We start from the raw sequence: 22045 nt of genomic DNA, 5'->3' as shown, positions 1-22045 counted from the left end.
TAGTCCATAGACCATCTCACCTACCTACCTTTTAAAAGCTGAGCTATTTTCCACCATTAGCACACAATTCCATTTTTGAAACAATGATATATGCTAATGTAAGTATAGATAAATAGCGTAAGAATAAAAGTGCATTACAACTTGGAAATAGTCCTGAACATAATCAATGCGTACGCTTATATACAGGTACACAAGTGCTTTCTAGATGGTATATAAACAAAGCCATACATTTCTATTAAAACAGCAGTTTAACAATTCCAAATTTTACATAAAATGGGAGCACACGTATCCCATTTTATCACATGAAAACAACACTACACCATACCACCTACATCATGAATATTGACCAGTGAGTAACTGAGACACCGGACAAAGAAATTTTGGCTCCAGCATGTCCAAGGGAAATGGTCAATAACAACTGAGGTTTTCCCTCATTTTTACACCATATAAAGAATCCTTCACTTCTTGACTATGTCAGCTATACAAATGACTACGTATGTGGCCTTCACATTCCTTAGCATCCCACAGATTTTGAACTCACTTTCAAGGCTGTGCTTCATTCAACTCATGCCTTTAACTCAACTTGCCAAATCTATCCTGCTAATAGTGTAGTTTCAGGATGGTATTGATTGTATATATATATATTAGGTCTTGCTACTTATAGCTGGCTTTAAGCACTAAAAACAACCTATATTTTCTGTCACAGTAGATAAAGAGAACAATTATGTTATAAAACACTAATAATGTTTCAAAATATTCTGTCAAAAACCAGAGGAAAAGGAATGTGACTTCAATAAAAAATATAAAAAGCATAAACAGTAAGAAAATACACTTAGTTGGGAGAAACATGCTACAAAATTTTGAGAGATCTCTTACCAGCCCCTTACAACTTTTATCAGTACCCCATTCGGAAAGGACCATGATGTAGCATCAGGAATACTACAGTAGATCTCTTGCTTATATTTACTTCCATGGAGATCATAGATAACCATCTGCAACATACAGTAAGTAGGCACAATAACTAATTTTAAGAATGCATTTAAAATTCCAAAATGTCCTAGAATGTAGAAAATAAAATATCCTAAATATATAAAAGTAATTATTACTTTAGATGCTAAATCTGTGAGTAAAATAATCCCTTTTAAAGTCAGTTAAAAGTATTTACTTTAAACTCCCCAAACCTGAAAGTAACCTTACTTTTTTTTTTTTTAAGTCAACTCTGTACCCAATGTGGGGCTTGAACTCACAACCCCAAGATCAAGAGTCGCCTGCCCTCCCAACTGAGCCAGCCAGATGCCCCTAAAGTGACTTTACTTTTCGTATCTTAGTCTATAAGAAACTTACCCTTACGGGGTGCCTGGGTGGCTCAGTCAGTTAAGCATCTGCCTTCAGCTCGGGTCATGATCTTAGGGTCCTGGAATCGAGGCCCACATCGGGCTCCTTGCTCGGTGGTGTCTGGCTCTCTCTCTCCCTCCCTCTACCTCATGCTCTCTCTTGCACTCTCTCTCAAATAAATAAAATCTTTTAAAAGAAAACCAAACAAACAAGAAAAGAAACTTATGCTTACCTTCCCAGGTCTTGGGTTACACCTCAAAATTTGTTTGTTAATATTCTGAAATAATAAAAGTGTAAGAAGGAAGCCTTAAAAAACATCAACAGAAAGATATAGTTCAATTTCTTAGCAGTCACAAATCTAATTTATCACATATTTACTTAGGGGCCATTAAATGCAAAGTGCACCTCTAGGTACTGTAAGGAAAATGATGTGTTATTTGTGCCCTCAAGAAGCTTATAGCTACAAAGGGGGAAAACGATAGATCACACTCACATGACTCTTCTAAGTGAAGGACTAAGTTAAACTACAGGTAAAACACAAAAAAAGAAGCCAAGTGATGGCCATCAAGGGAAACAGCACCATCATGGAGGTCAGGTGATGGCACAGGGAGGCGCCCAAAGGCTTGTCTGAGCAAGTGATATGGAGAAGACCTTGAAAAACAGGATTTCAACAAATGAAGCAATGTGGCAGGTTGGGGTCAGGGAGTAGCACTAAAAAAACTTCCATGAAGAGAACATACTGAGGAAAAGTACAGTGGTAGGAAACACAGGGTGCATGACCAGAGCATGAGAAGACAAGGCTGGACAAACAGGACCTGGGTGTGTTGGAATGCAGTGAAGATGTTCCCCGTGACTTGGTAGGTGATGAAGAATCATTAAAGAAACATTTCTTCAAATCCCACCCTTTCTTTTTTTAAAAAGACTTTGCCTTGCAAGCTACTGGTTGATATTCAAGTATATAACTATCTGATACTATGGTTATTCAAGGACTTTGGAATCCTAGAGAAAGTTCCATGATCTTGGGAATGCCAGAAAGGAAAGTCCCACGTTAAATGGATATATTCTATGTTAGACATTTAAATATTTCTAAGGCAAAGAATACATATAACTGAATTTCAAGGCATTTTCCAGTTATAATGCTTTCAGCTTTTTCTTTGAATTAGGCTGTTCATTGCCTTGCTTTGTACGAACAACATGAGCAATTATAGTGAGAGGACACTGTGAGGTTGTCACTTAAAATGTTTTAAAATATTAGGAAATATTTTACTGAGACACATAGGTTCAATGGTTCCAGTAACAAATTCCCTATATACAGTATCTTCAGAAATTCAAATGCTATCATTTAATTTAGCTTGAAAACTAAATATCAGCAAAGAACTGGGAAATAACCTGCTTCTCCCTTATGCCTCTTAAATTCTGACTAAGCAATTTTGTTTTCTCATTTTAACAGTCCAGCTAAAATACAGCAGTTCTGACACACTTCAATTAAAGGATAAAGTAACCTCTGATATATTTTTAAAACAATCCTTACACAACCTCAAAACACTGATTTTCTTAATAAGCTTTCAGATCATTTTATGACCCAAAGTACTACCTCACTAGTTAATAATCAAAGTAACTTACCTCTGTGAACGGGCTTAATCTGCCTGAGATGTCCTGAGCACTGAAGTATTTTGACACTGGTTCCTGAAAAATCCCACCAAATCGGGGTCCCTTCTCTGAGGAATGGGTTTTGGAAGTCTGCAAATACTGATGATAAGCACTCTTTAAAGAAGAATGTAGTTTGGAAGTAAGGTCAGATTTTTGTAGAAATGAAGCCTTTTCTGGCCACAGACCAACTTGCAGATTGGAGGTAGCAGGTTCATTTGACATTACATATGAATTCTTAGAAATTCCAGTCCTTTCCTGGCTATCATCGGGGTAAAATGCAATGGAAGGGTCTGGCCGCTTGAAGGCTTCCTTCCTCCTAGCTCTCAGGCTTCCTTTATGTAACGGTTCCTCCTCCTCCTCCTCGTCCTCCTCTTCCCCTACCCCCTGTCTGTCTTCATCAAAATTCATCTTTAAACGCTCTGATACAGACTGCAGAAGGGATAAAACAGAAGAGGGCTGGCTTGCACTCTCTCTTGATTTTGTGGAGCCATGGTGACCAGGTGAGACCTCGTTGGACAGAATGTCCTCCTGAGAACTGTCATCCTCATAAATGGGAGACAAAGCTAAGGGATAAATTTTGTACCTTTTGGCCTCCACTGATAAGAATGATTCTGAACTATCACTATCAAATGTCTCACCTAATTTAGTATCCTTTTCAAAATGATGGACGAGGTCAGTTCTGCTCTCAGACCCCTCACATGCGAGAACAGGCATGCTGTCAGCAGATGTCTCAGGAAACAAGAGAGTGTGTGTTCTTCTTACTTCTGCGGTAGCACACGTGTCCTCATCTTGAAGGGGTTCTTCATATAATATAGTAAAGGAAGAATTTTCTTGTTCATCCTGAGAAATGAAGGCCAAGTTAGATTCTTCTTTTTCATCGCTATAATTATCATCCCTTATTTGGTTATCTACTGCAATAACAGATGTTCTTCTGTCTAGCTTCCCTATGGTACCCTCAGGTTGAAAATCCGGCATTGCTAAAACTGGGTAGCCTTCATAATCCTTACTTAATGTCGGTGATTCATATCCCCTGAAATAGGAGGAGGCAAGTCTGTTGTCACACGCTATCAAGCCTTCCTTTCTCTCAGGGGGATCTCTCTCCATTTCTCCAGCACTCTCTCCACCAGACTTTTGCGGGGTTTTTTCAGCTTCATATATGGGAGGCATGGCCTCTGCTTGTGTAACAGGCAAGTCCAGGTCTGTTCTGTATGTTTTCTGAATGTTTACCATTGTGGATAACACTTTGTGTTTCCTGAGAGCCTCATCAGAATCTTCTGGAGATATTCTTTCCATTTCTCTTGGAGAGGGCATGGACACAATCATGCCGAGGGTCTCTTTAGCCTCTCTCTTACATGGTTTTTCCATTTCTAAGGAGGCAGGGACTGTCGCCTTGTGAGCTTCTTCCACTTCTATCACTTCAGTTTCCCTAATACCTTCTCCAGCATCCTTTTGATAAGATATTTCCACCACAGGTCTTGCAGTCTTTCCAGTGATGCCTTCCACATCTTTTTCGTAGATATTTACCACTTCTAACATAATGGGCATAACCTCAGTTTTGTCCAGGTCCCCTTCAGCATCTCTTAGGTAAGTATCTTCCATTTCTAATCCAACAGGTATCACCTCAGTCTCAATATCCCCTTCAGCATCCTCTGGGTAAATATCTTCCATTTCTAATGTGGCAGGTATCACTTCAGGCTTTTCAGTAATCCCCTCAAAGTCTTTTTGGTAGACCTCTTCCATTTCTGACATAACTGCTGTGATCCCAGTCTTGCCAATATCACCTTCAGCATGCTTTTGGTAAATATTTTCCATTTCTAATCCAACAGGTATCACCTCAGTCTTTACAATATCCCCTTCAGCATCCTTTTGGTAAATATTTTCAATCTCTAATGTGGTAGGTATTATTTCAGTCTTTCTAGTAATTACCTCAGCATCTTTTTGGTAGATATTTTTCTCTTCTGAAATAACAGGCAGCATGTCAGTTTTGCCAAGATCTCCCTCAACATCCCTCTTCTTATAAGCTTTTTTCATTCCTAAAATGGCAGGTAATCCTTCAGTTTTTTCAATATACCTCTCAGCATCTACTTGGTATACCTCTCCCACTTTAAGAATGTCAGCTATTGGCTCAGTTTTTGTGATATTCAATTTGGCTTCCTTTTTATGTGCTCTTCCCATTTCTGACATAGGAGGGACTGCCTCATATTTCATAAAATTCAATTCAGCATCCATTTTGTTTGTTTCTCCCAGTTCTAACATGGAAGGTCTAAGCTCCATTTCCCCCATATTTACTTCAGTATCTTTCTTGTGTACTTTCCCTACTTCTGACGTTGTAAGGAGTGTGCTTTTATTATTGTGTCCCGGCAAGCTTTTTTCAGATATACACACAAGACTATCAGACAAACTGCTTTTGGATGTCCCAGGTACATGGAGGTCATCATTTGCAAATGGAGGCCATTTGAAATTTAATACAAGAGTTTTTGTATTCTCTGTCCCAGTTTTGTGATTATCCACACACTCTATTTCCACTTTCTCTTTAGAGTCCTCTTTGAAAAATAAATGTGTTTTTACCTTATTATCTAACCCTTTATGGGGTGTGTCTTTGGCTAGCAAAACAGTATCTGATTTCAGCAAATTTATACTATCAGACTGTCCAGCTCCATTTCCAGAAAACGGGGATTTTTGGTAGAGAACAATTTCTCTTCCTTTAATTGACTCTGTGTCATTAACTAAGTTACTTACAGAGCAGAATCTACCTAATACTTTATTTTCACTAATTTCACACGTGCTTTGATTTACTGCCTGTTCAGACACCAAGAACTCCCTTAATGTATCATGTGGCTTAACACTATCACTGTTCAGAATTCCTGAAGTATTAGCCTGAAGTTCAGAATCCCAGGTATCCTCAGTATCTTCAAAAGCTTCATTTGTCAAATTTTCTTGGGCTGAATAAATAATCTCATTGACTAATTCCCTAGCTTGATCTTCTAACAAACAAGATAAATTCATTCTATCAGAATCAAAAAGGAGACTCTTCTCACCAACTGTAGGTGAAACACAGACCTTTTCTTCCCCTCGGACAGCTGACCTGTTTTCCATGCCCTGCTCTTCCAAATGCTCCGTCAGTTGAATCCCGGTCAGTGTCACTTCTGATGGGTTTTTCTCACGGATGTCTTCTTTCAGAGTACCTGGATTCATTATGCCATCGATGGCTATATGCTCCCGGCAGGTAGCAACTCTGTGTTTGGATTTTAATTCTTCCCTGACAGAGTTAAAAATTTCACTAATCAATGTATCAGCCTTTCTCAGTAAACCACTTCTGAGGTCCAAAAGTTGGTCATGTGCTCTCCTCCTTGCTTCTGTGTGCTCAGTAGATGCTTCAGAACACTGCTGGCTTGAGCTGTTAACTGACGCTGGAGCCCCAGCAACTGCTCCAGTCTCCACTTCCATGGGATTGTCAAATTGGGCAGCAGTTGGGAAATCAAGAGATCCCTTCCCAGTAGGATTCCCAAAATGTTCCTCAAATGGGGTCACTTCTGACCCTGTTGGGACAGATGTTTCCAATTTCAAATAAGAGCTCTTAGGGTACAGCAGGTTAGTCAGAGAGGCACCTTCAGGTGTGGCATCTATGGTAACTTTTACAGAACTGAAATTATTTGGGGGGTTATGTGAACTTAAAACCACACTAACTTCTTCAGAGTTACTGGAGGAAGACATGTTATTAATACCCCCACTTAGGAAATGAGTATTCTCTTTCCTTCTATGAGATAAGGTTTTCTTTCCTGATTTCAGCACAGGAGCATTATGAAAGTGTGAATCCTCAGATGCAAATGCATTTTTTTCCGAACTTCTATCAGAATCCAGAAAAGGTGAATTTACTTTTGTGCTGTCAGTTTCTTGGAATTGTGGTGAAGCACTAGTTAGGTTGAGTTTTGCCATTTTTGAGAAACCAGAAATCTTTCTAGTCCCACAAATATCTGAAGGTTGATGAATCACACAAGCATGGGCTTCATAATTCTGTGCCATTTGCCTAGTGACTTTTTCATTACGAAGAGGAGGTAAAATCTCAGATGTATTACTTTTGGGAAAAGCAGGAAGATAAACTAAGGTTTCTGCCTCTGTTTCCTGAATACCTTGATATTTAGAGGCAGGAAGAGAAACTTCAGTTTGACAATTCTCTGCAAGGCCAGAAGTTGAATATTTTTCTTTTATCTCCTTATGATCCATCGATTGAAAACTTTTGTCCTGTTCAACCTCTTGGGAAGCTAATTCCGATAAAGTAAGCTTTCCTGGCATATCTGTAACTTCAAATGGAGAAGAAATTTTATCCTGAGAGATGTCTCTGGGCTCTGTTTGGGAAACAGCTATCTTGGAGAGGGCTACAGTGTTTTCTCTTCCAGACTGCAACTCAACAGGACCATTGTTCTGACCATCAACTTCCACTTTTGAGAAAATTTTGGCAATGTTAGGTTTGGTTTCCAAGGAAAGAGAATCAGACTTCTCTATGGCGCTCTTACTTGCTCTAGTGTTTGAAAGCATCAATTCTGCTTTAGTAAGGTCTTGAGATGAAATGGAACTGTGGTCCTCAGAGAGGCTTTCAGACTCCAATCTCGAGTCCACTCTGGTTACATGAACATCTCTGGCTGTAAGATCTAGTGGAACGTGGCATTTTTTGCCATCAGGAAGAACTTCCTTGGATTCAAGAGTTGCAGAGGCATGCCCAAGACGAAGGCAAGCAGGAGGCCTCTTCCCATCTGCTGCCTCAACACGATTTGCCACGTTTTCTTCTTGACACTGACTAGGCTGATTGGAAATATCAACAATGTTGACATCCCCAGTTTCAGTGAGCACAGAACATTCATCCTTTAAAACAGGAATATCTAACTTGCTTGGCATACCAACTCTGGAAACAAAGGTAGGAGATGAAATACTGAAATCTGATTTTTTACAGTCAAGGGTAAGAGATGTTCTGACACCAGGTGATGCTTTGGCTTGTTGAAGACTCTCAGAATCAAGAAGAGATTCTGAAATGTGCTTTCGGTTAGGTTCAAAATTCAGTTCAGGTGCTATTTTACTTTCTAAGCATGCTACAATGGCTGATTCACTGATGTGTTTTACAGAGGCAGGGTTGTTTTGATTTATTCTAACCATACGAGGCATTTTGCCATGTGGCCTAAAATCGGGCCTTCTGGCTTCTGTTATAAACTGGTCAGTATCTTTGGGTAATGGCTCAATTCTACCTTTTGGAGCTTTTATGAGACTTGAAGCTCTGGATTCACCAACCAAGGTGTTTTCTGTTTCTTGTCTGATTTTTCTAGCAGCCAAATTTTTCTGTGAGTCTTGGGCAGACAATCTATTTCCTTCATTTACAAGTTCTGTGTCTGTCACAGCATGTCTCTGAAGAGCAGGGATGTTGGTGTGATTGGCAGCCTGCTTTGCTGAGTTATCTGCGGTTTGCTTGTCAGAACACTTACTCTCTGGCAACTGTGGATCTTCGAGCCTAATTGATTTATTTGAACTTGGCAAACTTCCCTCTTTGGTAGTGTCGCTCCCATCAGATTTCCTACAAGAGAAGTCAGAAATAGCTGGGCTTACAGGCTCAACATGTTCTCTTTGCACCAAGGTCCCATCACTCATCACTGAGCTGACATCCTTCACTGTAGTTTCTGTTGTAGTTACCCCGTGAAAATCTGGACTGCAAGCAACTTTGCTACCATTACTTCCTATAAACAACGCTGAACATACCAAATTCCTGTCAGTCTGAGAAACTGGTGCACCATTTAAATGGTGCTGTGAATCAGATTCTCTAACAGAGCTGGAGTTAGTCCCAGAAGAAGGGGATGGCCTACTTCTCACAGGTCCCCCAGGATCATTTTTATTTAAAACATCCTTAGAAAAAGCAGTATTGGGCAAATCTGGGTTGTTTGTCAGATGGCTTTCTGTGTTAAGATTTATTTTGCTACAATCAGAGTCTTCTGACAGGCCTTTGAGCAAATGTCCTTTCGTAGATAAGTCCGTGCTAGCTGATGACAATGACGACGCCATCCTCGCCTCCGTCTCACTTCCAGGGCCAATGTGGATGCTTGTGCTAGAGTCAGAACTTTCATTTTCTCCGTCCGAGGGAGTCACAGTTTCCAATGCAGTCTGGTGCTTCAAATATTTCCTAATTTGCCTGGGGCCTCGATATGTTGCGTACGTTACTGACGGCCTCTCTGGTTTACATTGTCTGTAAAAAGCAACAGCACAACAGTATCAGGAAATACAGTTAGTAACACTTAGTAGTAATCCGAGAAAGTGTGGTAAGGCCTCTCAAGTTATTCCTACTTTTAATATGTATTAATTGGAGATGGAAATCCTAAAATGTTGTAGTTAAACCTGTCTTTATTTAAAAAAAAATAATAAAGATTTGACAAGCAGCATGTGAATGTCAAGGCAGCATGAATGTTCGAGCTCCTTAGAACCTTTCCCCCTTACCTGATTGTGTACATCTCTCTCACTGTGGTTAATGGAGAGAAGGTAGGCTGACAGGTCCGAGGCTTAGGTTTTAGTTATAATCTCAAAGGAGTGCTCGACTGGAAGGAATTATACTGTCTTTATGCCTCATACTGGCAAGTTTGTGGATACGTCACTGAATTCTCCACCATATCAGAGCATCATAGTAAGCTTCTCTTCCTTTACTCTTAGATGTGAATTTAAAGAGCAACTTTGAGCACATAGGGGGAGAACTTCTAAAGGAAAACAACTGGTGAGATGTCTAGCTCACATCAAGCACTCAGTATATATTAGTTAACTCAATGACAGAACTGCCTTAAAAATCCTCTCACATTAAGGTCTTCAGATATTCAATCAGTGTAGTGAGTATTAAAATGCTTGGGTAAGTGCAGGAATCAAAAGGGACTTCTAGAAAAAGTTCTCTACTTCTTCTCAGACCCCACACAAAGTTCCTCAGCTCTCAGCATCCATCTTCCTTTGAAGAATCTATCTCTGGGAGTTAGACATGCTGTGACAGACACAGAACTTGTAAATGAAGGAAATAGATTGTCTGCCCAAGACTCACAGAAAAATTTGGCTGCTAGAAAAATCAGACAAGAAACAGAAAACACCTTGGTTGGTGAACCCAGAGCTTCAAGTCTCATAAAAGCTCCGAAAGGTAGAATTGAGCCATTACCCAAAGATACTGACCAGTTTATAACAGAAGCCAGAAGGCCCGATTTTAGGTCACATGGCAAAATGCCTCGTATGGTTAGAATAAATCAAAACAACCCTGCCTCTGTAAAACACATCAGTGAATCAGCCATTGTAGCATGCTTAGAAAGTAAAATAGCACCTGAACTGAATTTTGAACCTAACCGAAAGCACATTTCAGAATCTCTTCTTCTTCATGCTATCTGATGCTGCCTACTAGCCCTTCACACATACTCTCCCCTTCAGTCCCAGCCTCAGAGAGAAACTCTAGGGTCTTCTAAGACTTAGTTCACGAGTTATCTCCAGAGCAAGCCTATCCCAAAGCCCCTTTCCTGCTAACAGGAAAGGTAGTCTCTGATCTGTGGGTGCACAGAGCCCTGGGCACAGCATTTGCCATATTAAATTATAAAGATCTAGGCACTTATTTATTTTCCCCCCGCTCGCCTGGTGGCTATTTGAAGGAAGGCATGGTGTCTTAATCATCTTTATATTTTTAAATGCCCCCCCCCACAAAATTTGGGAAACAGTATATGTGTAATAACTTTCTGTGCATTAATGAATGACTAAATAAAGCAATGATAGTAAATGCTTAGTGTGCAATTTATTCCAGACTGTCTTAGTTATTATAGATGATATAAAAGTGTTTTAAATTGTGAACTCTAATTTCATTGACCCTAGAGATGGATGGTAGAAAAATTTGATGTTCTAATGTTTTCAGGTTAAACATAAAATTAACAAAACATGATAGAATCCACATGAATAAGTAATCCACTTACCAGTATCCCACTATCTAATATAATACATTTCCTCCCCAACTTTAAAGCAGCAACATGAAGAATACTAAACTTGTCTACATGATAAAGAGAAAGCAAACCTCCTTTGACACAATGTCAAATTTTCATCAACTGTGCTCCTTATGTATTTCTTGAATTTCAGCTGAAATACTGTATTTCAAACTATATAATTGCTGGCCCCTCAAATCCTATCACACCACTATTGTAAAATCTTGTATTGGTCACATGCATGTTTTTACTGTCCATCATAAAGCGCATGAAGGAGAAGCATAGAGAAAGGCTTTGCCTTACAAAAGTGGTTTTAGCTTCAGTATGTGTGTCAGGCTAGATCAAAGACTATTATGAAACAAACTCAAAAGTGAGTAAGATAATGTCTATGAAAACACGCAAAAGGAGAAAAATCCATGTAGGTAAATTAACATTACTGGTGAAATCTGCTATCAAAATATAGTAATTATTCAGAAATCACAAGAGCCTTTAGAACAATATATGAAGATCCAGAAGCCTGAATAAATGACAAGAAATTTTACTGTCTGGTCAGGTTTTCTTTCAAAGCTTTAATGTTTTATACTTAAAACCAACTTTCAATAGACTGCAGTATTTTTTTTCCTCAAAAGATAGATAAAATAATTCTGAAGAAATGGCTACACGAAGAAATATACATGATGTCTACAGAAATAGGAAATGAGATAGGAAGCAGAATTTTATTCTAGTAACCTTAGTTCTCTTACTACCAACTCCCTCCTCAAGAGACCTCAAGACATTTTATCCTGCACCAATCCAATAATGCACCTTTTCATCTAAAAGTCTAATAAAGGGGCGCCTGGGTGGCTCAGTTGGTTAAGCGGCTGCCTTCGGCTCAGGTCATGATCCTGGAGTCCCTGGATCGAGTCCCGCGTCGGGCTCCCTGCTCGGCAGGGAGTCTGCTTCTCCCTCTGACCCTCCCCCCTCTCATGTGCTCTCTGTCTCTCTCATTCTCTGTCTCAAATAAATAAATAAAATCTTTAAAAAAAATAAATAAAAAATAAAAGTCTAATAAAATAAACCATACAGGAAAACCCATTAAATTTCAACTTCCTCTAATAATGCCTTCTGGTAGTTCTGGAGTCCTTTGGGGGGATAAGGGGAATAATTTTCCTCCATTTTTTAGGACTTTCTAGGTAGTTTCAACTAAAATGATTAAATTGATTTATACGAACTAGTTTAAATTTCTAACTCCATAATCTCCTGCAGCACCTGGGTGGAAATGTTATATAATTGTAACTAAAATATGCACTGTTTATACTGAACAACTATATTATCATGTTTAAAGCACTGAACATCAAAGTTTCAAGCTCAGCTTCATGTACTGTAATTAGTTCTGTCAGGTACTGATGACCTGCACTCCCTCTTTTTAAAAGGTTAGTCATGCCAATGTAGTCTATTTTCTACATCATTCTTTCCCAGGATGCAGTTGAGTCTCCATAATTTAGTATTAAGAATATAAAACTGTCCTTTAATTGCTAATTTTTCCCTAGTAAATAAAGGAGAAATGTCAAAAACATGTAATTTTAAAAATAAACTGAAGATGGAAAATTAAAAAGATTTTTCATAAGCTGCATAGAGAAAAGGGAGTATTAATTTCATGTATTATGTAAACTGTGTATGGGATCTACAGTTCATCCTATGCAACCAGAGGTATGTGCTCCTCCCCCGTCAACAGACAGCCATGTCTTCTTATGCAGTGTCAGCTGCATTCCTGAGACCCGATGGTCAAGGTCAAGTCTCAAATGGACTGGTATCTGATCTCCAGGGTTTTAACTCTGGCAAAGTAGATACCGTTGCCACCAATGACCGCTTCATTGACCTCAACTATACGGTCTATATATTCTGGTACGATTCTACCCATGTCAAACGCAATGGCATAGTTAAGGCTGAGAATGGGAAACTTGTCATCAGTGGAAAGTCCATCTCCATCTCTCAGGAGCGAGATCCTGCCAACATCAAATGGAGTGATGCTGGTGCTGCGTATGTTGTGGAGTCCACTGGTGCCTTCGCCACCATGGAGAAGGCTGGAATTTTCTTGAAGGGTAGAGTCAAGAGGGTCAACATTCTCTGCCCCTTCTGCTCATGCTCCCATGTTTGTGATGAGTGTGAACCATAAGAAGTATAACAACTCCCTCAAGATTGTCAGCAATGCCTCCTATACCACCAGCTGCTTGGCCTCTCTAGCCATGGTCAACCATGATAACTTTGGCATTGTGGAAGGACTCATGACCACAATCCATGCCATCAGTGCCACCCAGAAGACCATGATGGCCCTTCTGTGAAGCAGTGGTGTTATGGCCAAGAGGCTACCCAGAGCATCATCCCTGCTTCTACTGGCATCACCAAAGTTGTGGGCAAGGTCATCCCTGAGCCGAATGGGAAGCTCCCTTGCATGTCATTCCATGTCCTCACTCTCAACATGTCAGTTGTGGATCTGACCTGACACCTGGCGAAAGCCTCCAGATACGATGACATTAAGAAGGTAGTGAAGCAGGCATCAGAGGGTTGTCTCCTGAACTTTAATAGTAACCCCCACTCTTCCATCTTTGATGCTGGGACTGGCATTGACCTCAAATACCATTTTGTTCAGCTCATTTCCTGGTACAACAATGAAGTTAGCTACTGAAACCAAGTCGTAGACTTTATGATCCACATGGCCTCCCAAGGAGTAAGAGCCCCCTGGACCATCAGCTCTAGTAAAGGCACAAGAGTAGAAAGAAGCCATCAGCCACTGGGGAGTCCTTGCCCCCTACTGATCTCCAAGACAGAGACAGTCCCAACCCTGACATTGGTGTTTCCATCCCAGGCCCCCTAAAGGACAGGAGGGGTTTAGAAAGCCCTACCTTGTCACAGATCAATAAAAAATACTGTACCCAGACTAAAAAAAAGGGGGGGAGAACAAAATAACTTACCTATACATTTCAAATATTTAAGCAGACATACGTACATATTGGAAATTTGAAAAGGTTTATGCATCTTAGCCCAAGACATACCTATCATGTGAAGATTTATTAAGCCTCTAGATAGTATACAGGGCTGTACTCTTCTTTGCATATATTTGATATACTTGATATTTCAAAGGTCAACCAAAGACATGTGTCATTCTTCAAAGAAAATTCTAAACAGCCCAAAAATATAGCCTTAGAGCAAAGTCTCTAACTCATTTTTAGGAAAGTATGATTAAGCTACCTTTTCAGCATGAAGCTATATTTACTTCCAAATTACATAGTTAACAATATCTTCTCTTACAATAGGGAAGACTTTTAACTTTTCCATGTAAAGAAAAGTTGCAAATCCAGCAATTTTTAATTTTATTTATTTATTTGGGGGGGGGCGGGGAAGAGCGAGAGAATCTTAGGCAGGCTCCAATGCCCAGTGTAGGGCAAGTGATGCGGGACTTGATCTCACAACCCTGAGATCATGACCTGAGCCAAAAAAGAGAGTCGGATGCTTAGCTGAGTCACCCACATGCCCCCAGCAATTTTTTTTAAATCACAATAAAGTTTTGGGGCATCTGGGTGGCTCAGTCATTAAGCGTCTGCTTTCGGCTTGGGTCATGATCCCAGGGTCCTAGGATTGAGCCCCGCATCGGGCTCCTTGCTCAGCGGGGAGCCTGCTTCTCCCTCTCCCACTGCCCCTGCTTGTGTTCCCTCTCTGGCTGTCTCTCTCTCTGTCAAATAAATAAAAATAAAATCTTAAAAAAAAAAAAAATCACAATAAAGTTTTGATAGAAAAAATTTTCATTATGGATATGAATGTGTTGAAAACAAAAATCATAGAACTTTTAAAGATTTCAACCCAACAATGAAATAGGTTCCTAATAAATTACTCTGGAAACATAAGTTAATGTATGGAAGACATTCTCAAAGTTGTTACCAAACAGGTTTAATGAAAGGCTTTATGGATATTAAAAATGAATTCTGCATAGTAAACTATACATAAAAACAATTACAAAGCTGTTCATTAGTTTTAATTAAGTGAAGATGAAATCATTTCCTGTGGCTTTTGAGGAGGATTTTTTTTTTTAAACACGTTTCAAATTATAGGTCATTACTTATCTAAATTTTGAAAACTGTAATAGTGATTTCAAATGTATGTTTGATATTATAGTAATGGGACAGCATTATACAGCACAGAATATTTTATAAACTTGCCTAAATTAAGCTAATTATTAACCCTTTTTAATACACTGATTGTAAAAGATCTATAGAGGGAAAAAAGGGGCATTTTTACATGAAAAAGATGATGCAAAACCTGAAAATTCACTCTTCCTTATATTAAAAAATTGAAATCTTTTATTACACTGAAATCTCCTACTAATTTCAGAAGTATAAATTCTGATGAGCGAAAACACTCTCCAAAGGCCTGAGATACGAGAGAGGCCATTTCAGGTTTCTAAGTCAGCATGACTGTACGTTAACTTTGTTTAATCCAGAAGCCTGATTTATGGCTCACCAAGCATACACTGTATACCTGCTTTATAAATGAGTGACCTATCAAAAAACCATCTTGACCTTATGATATTGATCGATGCTCCTACTCCCTGCATTTCTTGATGTTAAAACCTGTGATTCCTGTCTATATGCTAATCTATAATCTTTTGAGGTTTACAAGATGTAAAAAAGCATATAACCCTGTAAAAACTTTTTGTTCTCCAGAGCACTTTCTTCCTTGGGAAGTGCGTGCTTTCTGGCCAGCTGTTCTAACACGGGCTTGAATAAAACGCTTACCTTCAGAGATTCAACAAATCTTAATTTTAAATAACATTTTATATTTGGAATATTCTCATGATCTTGATAAAAAATTAAATATATCCTTGCTTTTAGTAAATTCATATCACAGAACTAAAACAACTTTAATACTAATAATACAATCTTAAAATTATTAGTAAATATCTTCTCCAGATATATTTATAAAATTGGTTATAAGTAGTTCTTAATCCTATTGTCAAAATAAACTGTTAACCAAAATGGTATTCAACTTTTATACGATAATTCCTCAACAAGTTGACATATGTCAATAGGAAGTTACTAACTGCAATTCTACACCTGATAATTTGTAGGACTTCTGAAGCTGGGCCAGAGGAAGCTTGTCTCTCAGTCAAGACAAAGGCTTTGTGGAGCTGGTTCTGGTAATTGCCTCAAGTAATTATTCTATTAATAAGGAGGGCTTTTCCAACAAGAAATAAGAGGCCCAGTATCATCTTCCAATTTCTTCTGTCTAGTACCAAAGAAATAAACCTGACCTACTAATCAAAACCAAAGGGGGAGGGACGCCTGGGTGGCTCAGATGGTTAAGCGTCTGCCTTCGGCTCAGGTCACGATCCCAGGGTCCTGGGATCCAGTCCCACATCGGGCTCCCTGCTAGGCGGGGAGCCTGCTTTTCCCTCTGCTGCTGCCTCTATCTCTCTCTCTGACTCTCATGAATAAATAAAAAATAAAATAAAAAATAAAATAAAAAAATTTAAAAAAACCAAAGGGGGATTTAAAAAAAGGGGGGGGGTAGGAAAAAATACAACCTTTCTGATTCACCTAATTCCCATACAACAGCCTCAAAATCCCCACCACTTTAATACTCTGGTACAAAAAGCCATCTGGAGAGGTTGTTAGAGAAGACTGCTGGGCCCTACTCCCAGAGATTCTGATTCAGTGGGTCTAATCAGATAATTTGTATTTCTAATGATTCCCAGGTGATGCTGATGATGCTAATCCAAACACCACATTTTAAATAGCACTACTTTAGATAATCCTTTATTAGAGAGGTACTCCAATTTAACCATTTTTCTGCTGTTGAACGTTTGTTTCTAATGATGTTCCTGTAAATAATGCTTCAGCAAACACTCGTGTCTATCATTAGAAATAACCTACAAGCTTTTTAAGGTTCTTGACACATGCTGCTCTAAGCTATAACTTCCACTCCTAGCACTGTATATGGAGCATCAGCTCTATCAACTCTGAGTAATACAGAAAATCATCATTTACTGTTACTGTTATCAATTTAATAGGAGAAAGGTTATTCCATTTTAGTTTGCATTTCCTTGACTGCTGGTGAGAATAAGCCTTTCTTCCACTTATGTATTAGCACTTAATATTTCTTTTGTTTATATTGGTTGCTGTTTTTTTTTCTATTGTTGAGCTAGTGTCTAAAATGTTTATCAGTTAAAGCATTCTATGATATTTTTTGTACCTAATTTTCTCACTTGCCCATATAAGGTATCATTGTTTATTTTGTTTGACATATGGAGTTTGAAAATTAGAAGTGATCCAATCTACTGATCTCTTTCCTGACACTTTCCTAGAAAAAAAAAAAAAAAAAAAAAGAGAAAGCTGTTTCTCACCAACACAGAATAATTCCCATTTAGCTACTCTTAGTTTTGTATTTAAAAAAAAAAAAATTTGTTCCTCAATTTTGTTTCAGTATAACGAGTTAAGTGTCTAGCTTTTATTTTTTTCTCCAAATTGTTCATCAATTTCCCAAAGTCCTCCTTTATATAATACAAAAAAAAAAAAAAAAGAGGACATAAAAATGCCATCACATTCAAGGGTTCAAATCACATATATACAAGGGTCTACTTCTGGACAATCCATTCTGTTCCACTTAAATGTTTAGTAAATATTACATCAGTAGGACATGGTTTCAAATTCTGTAGCTTTACCAGCACACTGACATCTGGTAGGGCAAGCCCTACCCCATCCATCATGATGGCAAACTCAAATCTGTCTGGGTCTTATTTTCTCACAAGGGTGGGTCTGTGTCTACTTCTGGAACTTGCTATGAGGAATTAGCTCAAAATATATACATGAAGACACTCTGAAACTATAAACAACTACACAGTGAGCTCTAAGTTATCATCTACATCTGACTATATAATTACTGATGACCTCTTCAAATAATACAATTCACAGGTAGAAGTTAAATTAACATAAAATATTAGTTATGAATGAATACTTCTGTGTTACACAAAATGGATAATGAACTAAACATTGTTATATACATTTTCTGCGTAGAAAATAATCCTTCTAGCTCATCTGAGTAAAAGAAAAACAAGTCGGTGCCTGTTTGTCAAAGAAAGAAAAAAGGGATGGTGAAATCATCTTTACATCTGTGCAAGATTTCAGTTTCTCAGAGCTGTGGAAACAAATCACAAGGCCAGTTTTACAAGTAGAAGTCAATTTAACTTCTTTAACCCCTTTAATTTCATTCCACAAAGAAAAGATATTAACAAAATGTGAATACAAACCTAAGAATCATTTTTGTTCCCAAAATGCAGATCCTGACTCACTGCCTGTCCTAATACAGGAAGAATTCAGACAACAGAAAACACGCTCATTCAAGGAAGTCTTAAATTAGAAATAAATCTTGTACTATAACAAAGTTAGCACCTAAAAGGTATCAGTACTGCCCCTTAAAATAGGTCCAAAGGCCCTAGATCATATGTATGATACACAGAATCATTTTTTTTTAACCTAGTAGCAGGGACATTAGAGAATACTTTTTCCAATCCCCTTAATTAATAAGAGAACTAAGCCTTAAAAGCTAGGTCCAAAACCTCACTTTTTTGGCTAAGTAAACTGTAAACTTACTTTAGTAAATCACTGGTTTCCTGTTCACTGTCCTGTGTTGTATCCAAAGAAAAGGCATCTGATGTTTCAGCTGAGTTGGACTCAGGTTCTTCTGCTGGAAGCGCCTGGGTTCCCAGGGAGCCACCGAAAATCTCCCTCTCCCTTTTGACCCCTTCCTCAGGATGGTCACTGGGATTTTGTAGATCTTTCTCAGTTCTGTTATGGTCATCTTTGAAAGAAGATTGCTTGGCATCACCAAGAGATGATTTTCCTGAGATATTGAATAAGTTACCAAGAAACTGAAAAAAGCTTTCTTTTGGCTGTCTATCGTTTTCTCCTATTTTGGTATCTGAGGTGGAACGGGAAAGGTCATTTGGCTTTTTGGAATCTTCCTGCGTTGGAGGAGTGATTAGCTTCTCAGCATCGTTCTTTTTGTCCTCACTTTGGGGAATCTTTGAAAAAGAAATAGAGAATAATAAACATCATCATTTAAAAAAATCACACAAATTGACTAATAACTTCTTATATGACACGCTTTGTGCCAGATGCGAGGGATACATCTGTGAGTAAGACTGATGGCTTCTGATTCCTCCGGCCATTTAGAGTCTAGTGAAGGGCACGGTCAGCACAACTTAAAGCTATATAGTAAACGTCATGAAAGGAGGAATACAGCCCATGTGGGAAGCCAGAACAGGAGTAACCAGTCCAGGGTTGGTGGCAGTGACAGCAGAGGAGGATTCCTAGAAGTGCCCTCGGAAGGACACGTACTACGTGACTATGTGATGCTTGTGCATCCCCCTCCTTCCCTAGCTCTCTCTCCTCCTCCTCCCCCACTCTATATAGTGATGTGCCAGCTTCTAAGAAGTTAAAGATGAATGGAGATTAGGGTACAAAATGAGAAGAGTGAGGGATGTGTAGGGAGAGATAAGTAAAGGGACAGATCATGGCAAATTTTAGGCATATTTAAATTTAGCCTTAATTACTCAGAGCTAATGGACAGTACTTTCAAGCACTCTGTACATTAGATAACACCTAAATAGACCTCATTTCAGCACTGTCCTAACCCACGAAGAAGCTGCCACATTGTGTAAAATTGTTTCTCAGTAAGATGAGGAAAGACAGCAACATGGTGTTATCAATTCAGAGGAAAAGCCCACTATCCTTAGTGGTAAACCACAAAATCCTCAGATGTGCATTAATGCAAACCCTGTGCAGTACTGCGAACTCTTGCAGACGTTCAACACTTTCACGGGTGTGTTTTACCTGCTCATAATGAAGTTACTAATAAAACACACTCACACTCCTGTGTACTCTCTGTGAGCAAAGACTGAGATGCTCTATCAAAGAGTTTGCTGGCACTCCCTGTCACACTCTCCCCTGAAGCTTCATTAACCTTAGGCCCATGTGCCAACTCAGCCTGCCTTCCAAACATGCCTACTCACCTACTTGTAAAAGGAATGCCTGTCTGACAGTATCTGTCAGATGTCATGCTCACTAGTCCTTTTAAAAGAAAAGCTCCAGTGTGAGTCAGAAAAAAGATCAGAACAGCAAGGTAAAACCACCTTAGGGCACTGTCAGTTCACATGACAAAGTTTTGTAAGAGGCTGATCCTCAAGGAGGCAAGAGCATCATAATTTCAATGTTATTTGTTTACCTCGTTCCATATTTTAATCCAAATTCAAAATAGTTTTAATGGAGTGTTCCCCTAACCACTAACACAATTTAGCATATGAAAGCTTGAGAAAAGGTTTAGAACCTATTAGCCCAGGTAATTAATTTCAAGCAATATTTAAAGTCTGTTCTCCACTTGCAGAGTCAGAGGGTATTTTTGAGGAAACATTCAGATAGCATTTTTCTATGTGTTAGGAGCTTAAAAAACTCGTGAGTCTCTACATTTAGAATATGACCAACCTTCCAGAGTCAAAGTCTCACCTTTTACTGGTTTCAACTGCAACTCACTCCCACTTGTCTCCACCTCATCCCTCCAAACTTGTGCTCATTATTGGGAGAATGTGCTATAAATTAGCTGTGTCCTCTCCTCACATAAAGGGCCTCTCAGTTTGGCAAAAGAAATGCTAGTTGACATTTCAAAAATGCTCATGTGTATGAAGATATACATTTTTTGTCCTTTAACTATGCCATTTAATTTGTTGTAATTATCAGCCACAACATTTCTTCCTGAGTTAAAATGAACTAAGACTGTAACATGAACATAAGAGTGTATTTCTTTTTCTTCTATAGCTAGTATGAATGACTGCTCTTGCTGGGTAGCTATCTGAAGGAAGTAAACCGTAGGCTATTCATTAGACTATCATAAGTATTCTTAAAATGCTTCAGAGATTCACAAGAGTCTTATAAAATTGGGGCAATGGTTTAAAAAAAGGGGGGATATTAAGAGAACATGAAGATTACATTTTTTTGACATCGATAAAATCTCAAGATGACTTCTGTCAAAAATACTATTTATTTCACTGCCTCAGCTATTTTTTACTTGACAATTCCTTCCAAAATACAATAAACTGCTTTCTAAACAAAAGAGGTACATTTTGCTAAACAAGTGAAAACCTTTACATTTAACTTTATTTTCAAAAAGATTTTACTTATGTATTTGAGAGAGAGAGAGAGAAAGGAGAGAGTGAGCAGGGGAGGAACAGAGGGAAACGGACAAGCAGACTCCACCAAGAGCATGGAGCCCCACATAGGGCTTGATCTCACGACCCTGAGGATCATGATGTGAGCTGAATCAAGAGTCAGAGGCTTAACCGACTGAGCCACCCAAGTGCCCCTAGATTTAACCTTTTTAGAATTATACAAAAAATTTTTTTTGAAAATCACTTTTTTCCTTCCCTTTATTTTCAGCTTCTTTGCTATTCCAGAATCTGTATCTTCAGTTTACTAAATAGCACTTTTTGTCCTTAGATGTCTCCATTTCTTAATTTTTCCCTAATAATCTTCTGAGAAATGTGTGTCAGTGAAATACTCCCAACAAGAAAAAAGCATCTAAATCTAGGAACAAAAACTAGCAGAAAAGAGCACTGCTATTCAAAGTAAACACAATAAATTCTTTATTTATATAATTAAAATTTTAAGTCTGATCTAAAACAGCTGCTCTTTCCCCTCAGCCTAAACAACAATAAAATTCAGCCTGCCACAAGCGAGGGCCAATGCTGCCTGCCAAAAGGACTGCCTGCCAATGTTCCAATGAGTAGAATGAAAGCAGTCAGGATTCAAGCAAACAAAACATCAATTCCAGTTGCTCTCAAAGATGTTGGCGTTCCACATATAACAACAAAGGCTACTGATGAAGGCATATGTAACTGGGGAATTTGAAATTTTTTCCCTTCACACTCAATTTGCTATAATGCAATGTCCTTGGTCAATTTCATCCATCCATCTCCTCTCTTTGCTATGTGCCTAATACAGGGAAGCACAGAAAAGCATCAGGGACACTGATTAGTAAGACATGGTTTCAGCTTCAAGGAGCTTACAGTCTAG

At 38.7% G+C, this 22045-nt stretch overlaps 1 protein-coding gene across 1 annotated transcript in view; it reads right to left on the bottom strand.

Moving 5' to 3' along the window:
* The window catches only part of CRYBG3 (crystallin beta-gamma domain containing 3), a 106158-nt gene that overhangs the window by 54288 nt on the left and 29825 nt on the right, over positions 1 to 22045 (bottom strand). The window contains exons 3-6 of the mRNA XM_035015186.1: positions 18572 to 19002; positions 2959 to 9208; positions 1568 to 1612; positions 877 to 992 (exon numbers count right to left, since the gene is read on the bottom strand). Coding sequence (XP_034871077.1) covers positions 877 to 992; positions 1568 to 1612; positions 2959 to 9208; positions 18572 to 19002 — 6842 coding nt within the window. The remainder of the gene's footprint in view (positions 1 to 876; positions 993 to 1567; positions 1613 to 2958; positions 9209 to 18571; positions 19003 to 22045) is intronic.

The sequence above is a fragment of the Mirounga leonina genome, unplaced genomic scaffold, assembly GCF_011800145.1.
Source record: "Mirounga leonina isolate KUSES-001 unplaced genomic scaffold, KU_Mleo_1.0 Mir_169, whole genome shotgun sequence".
Taxonomy (NCBI): Eukaryota; Metazoa; Chordata; class Mammalia; order Carnivora; family Phocidae; genus Mirounga; species Mirounga leonina.
This window is presented reverse-complemented; position numbering and strand designations above follow the sequence as displayed.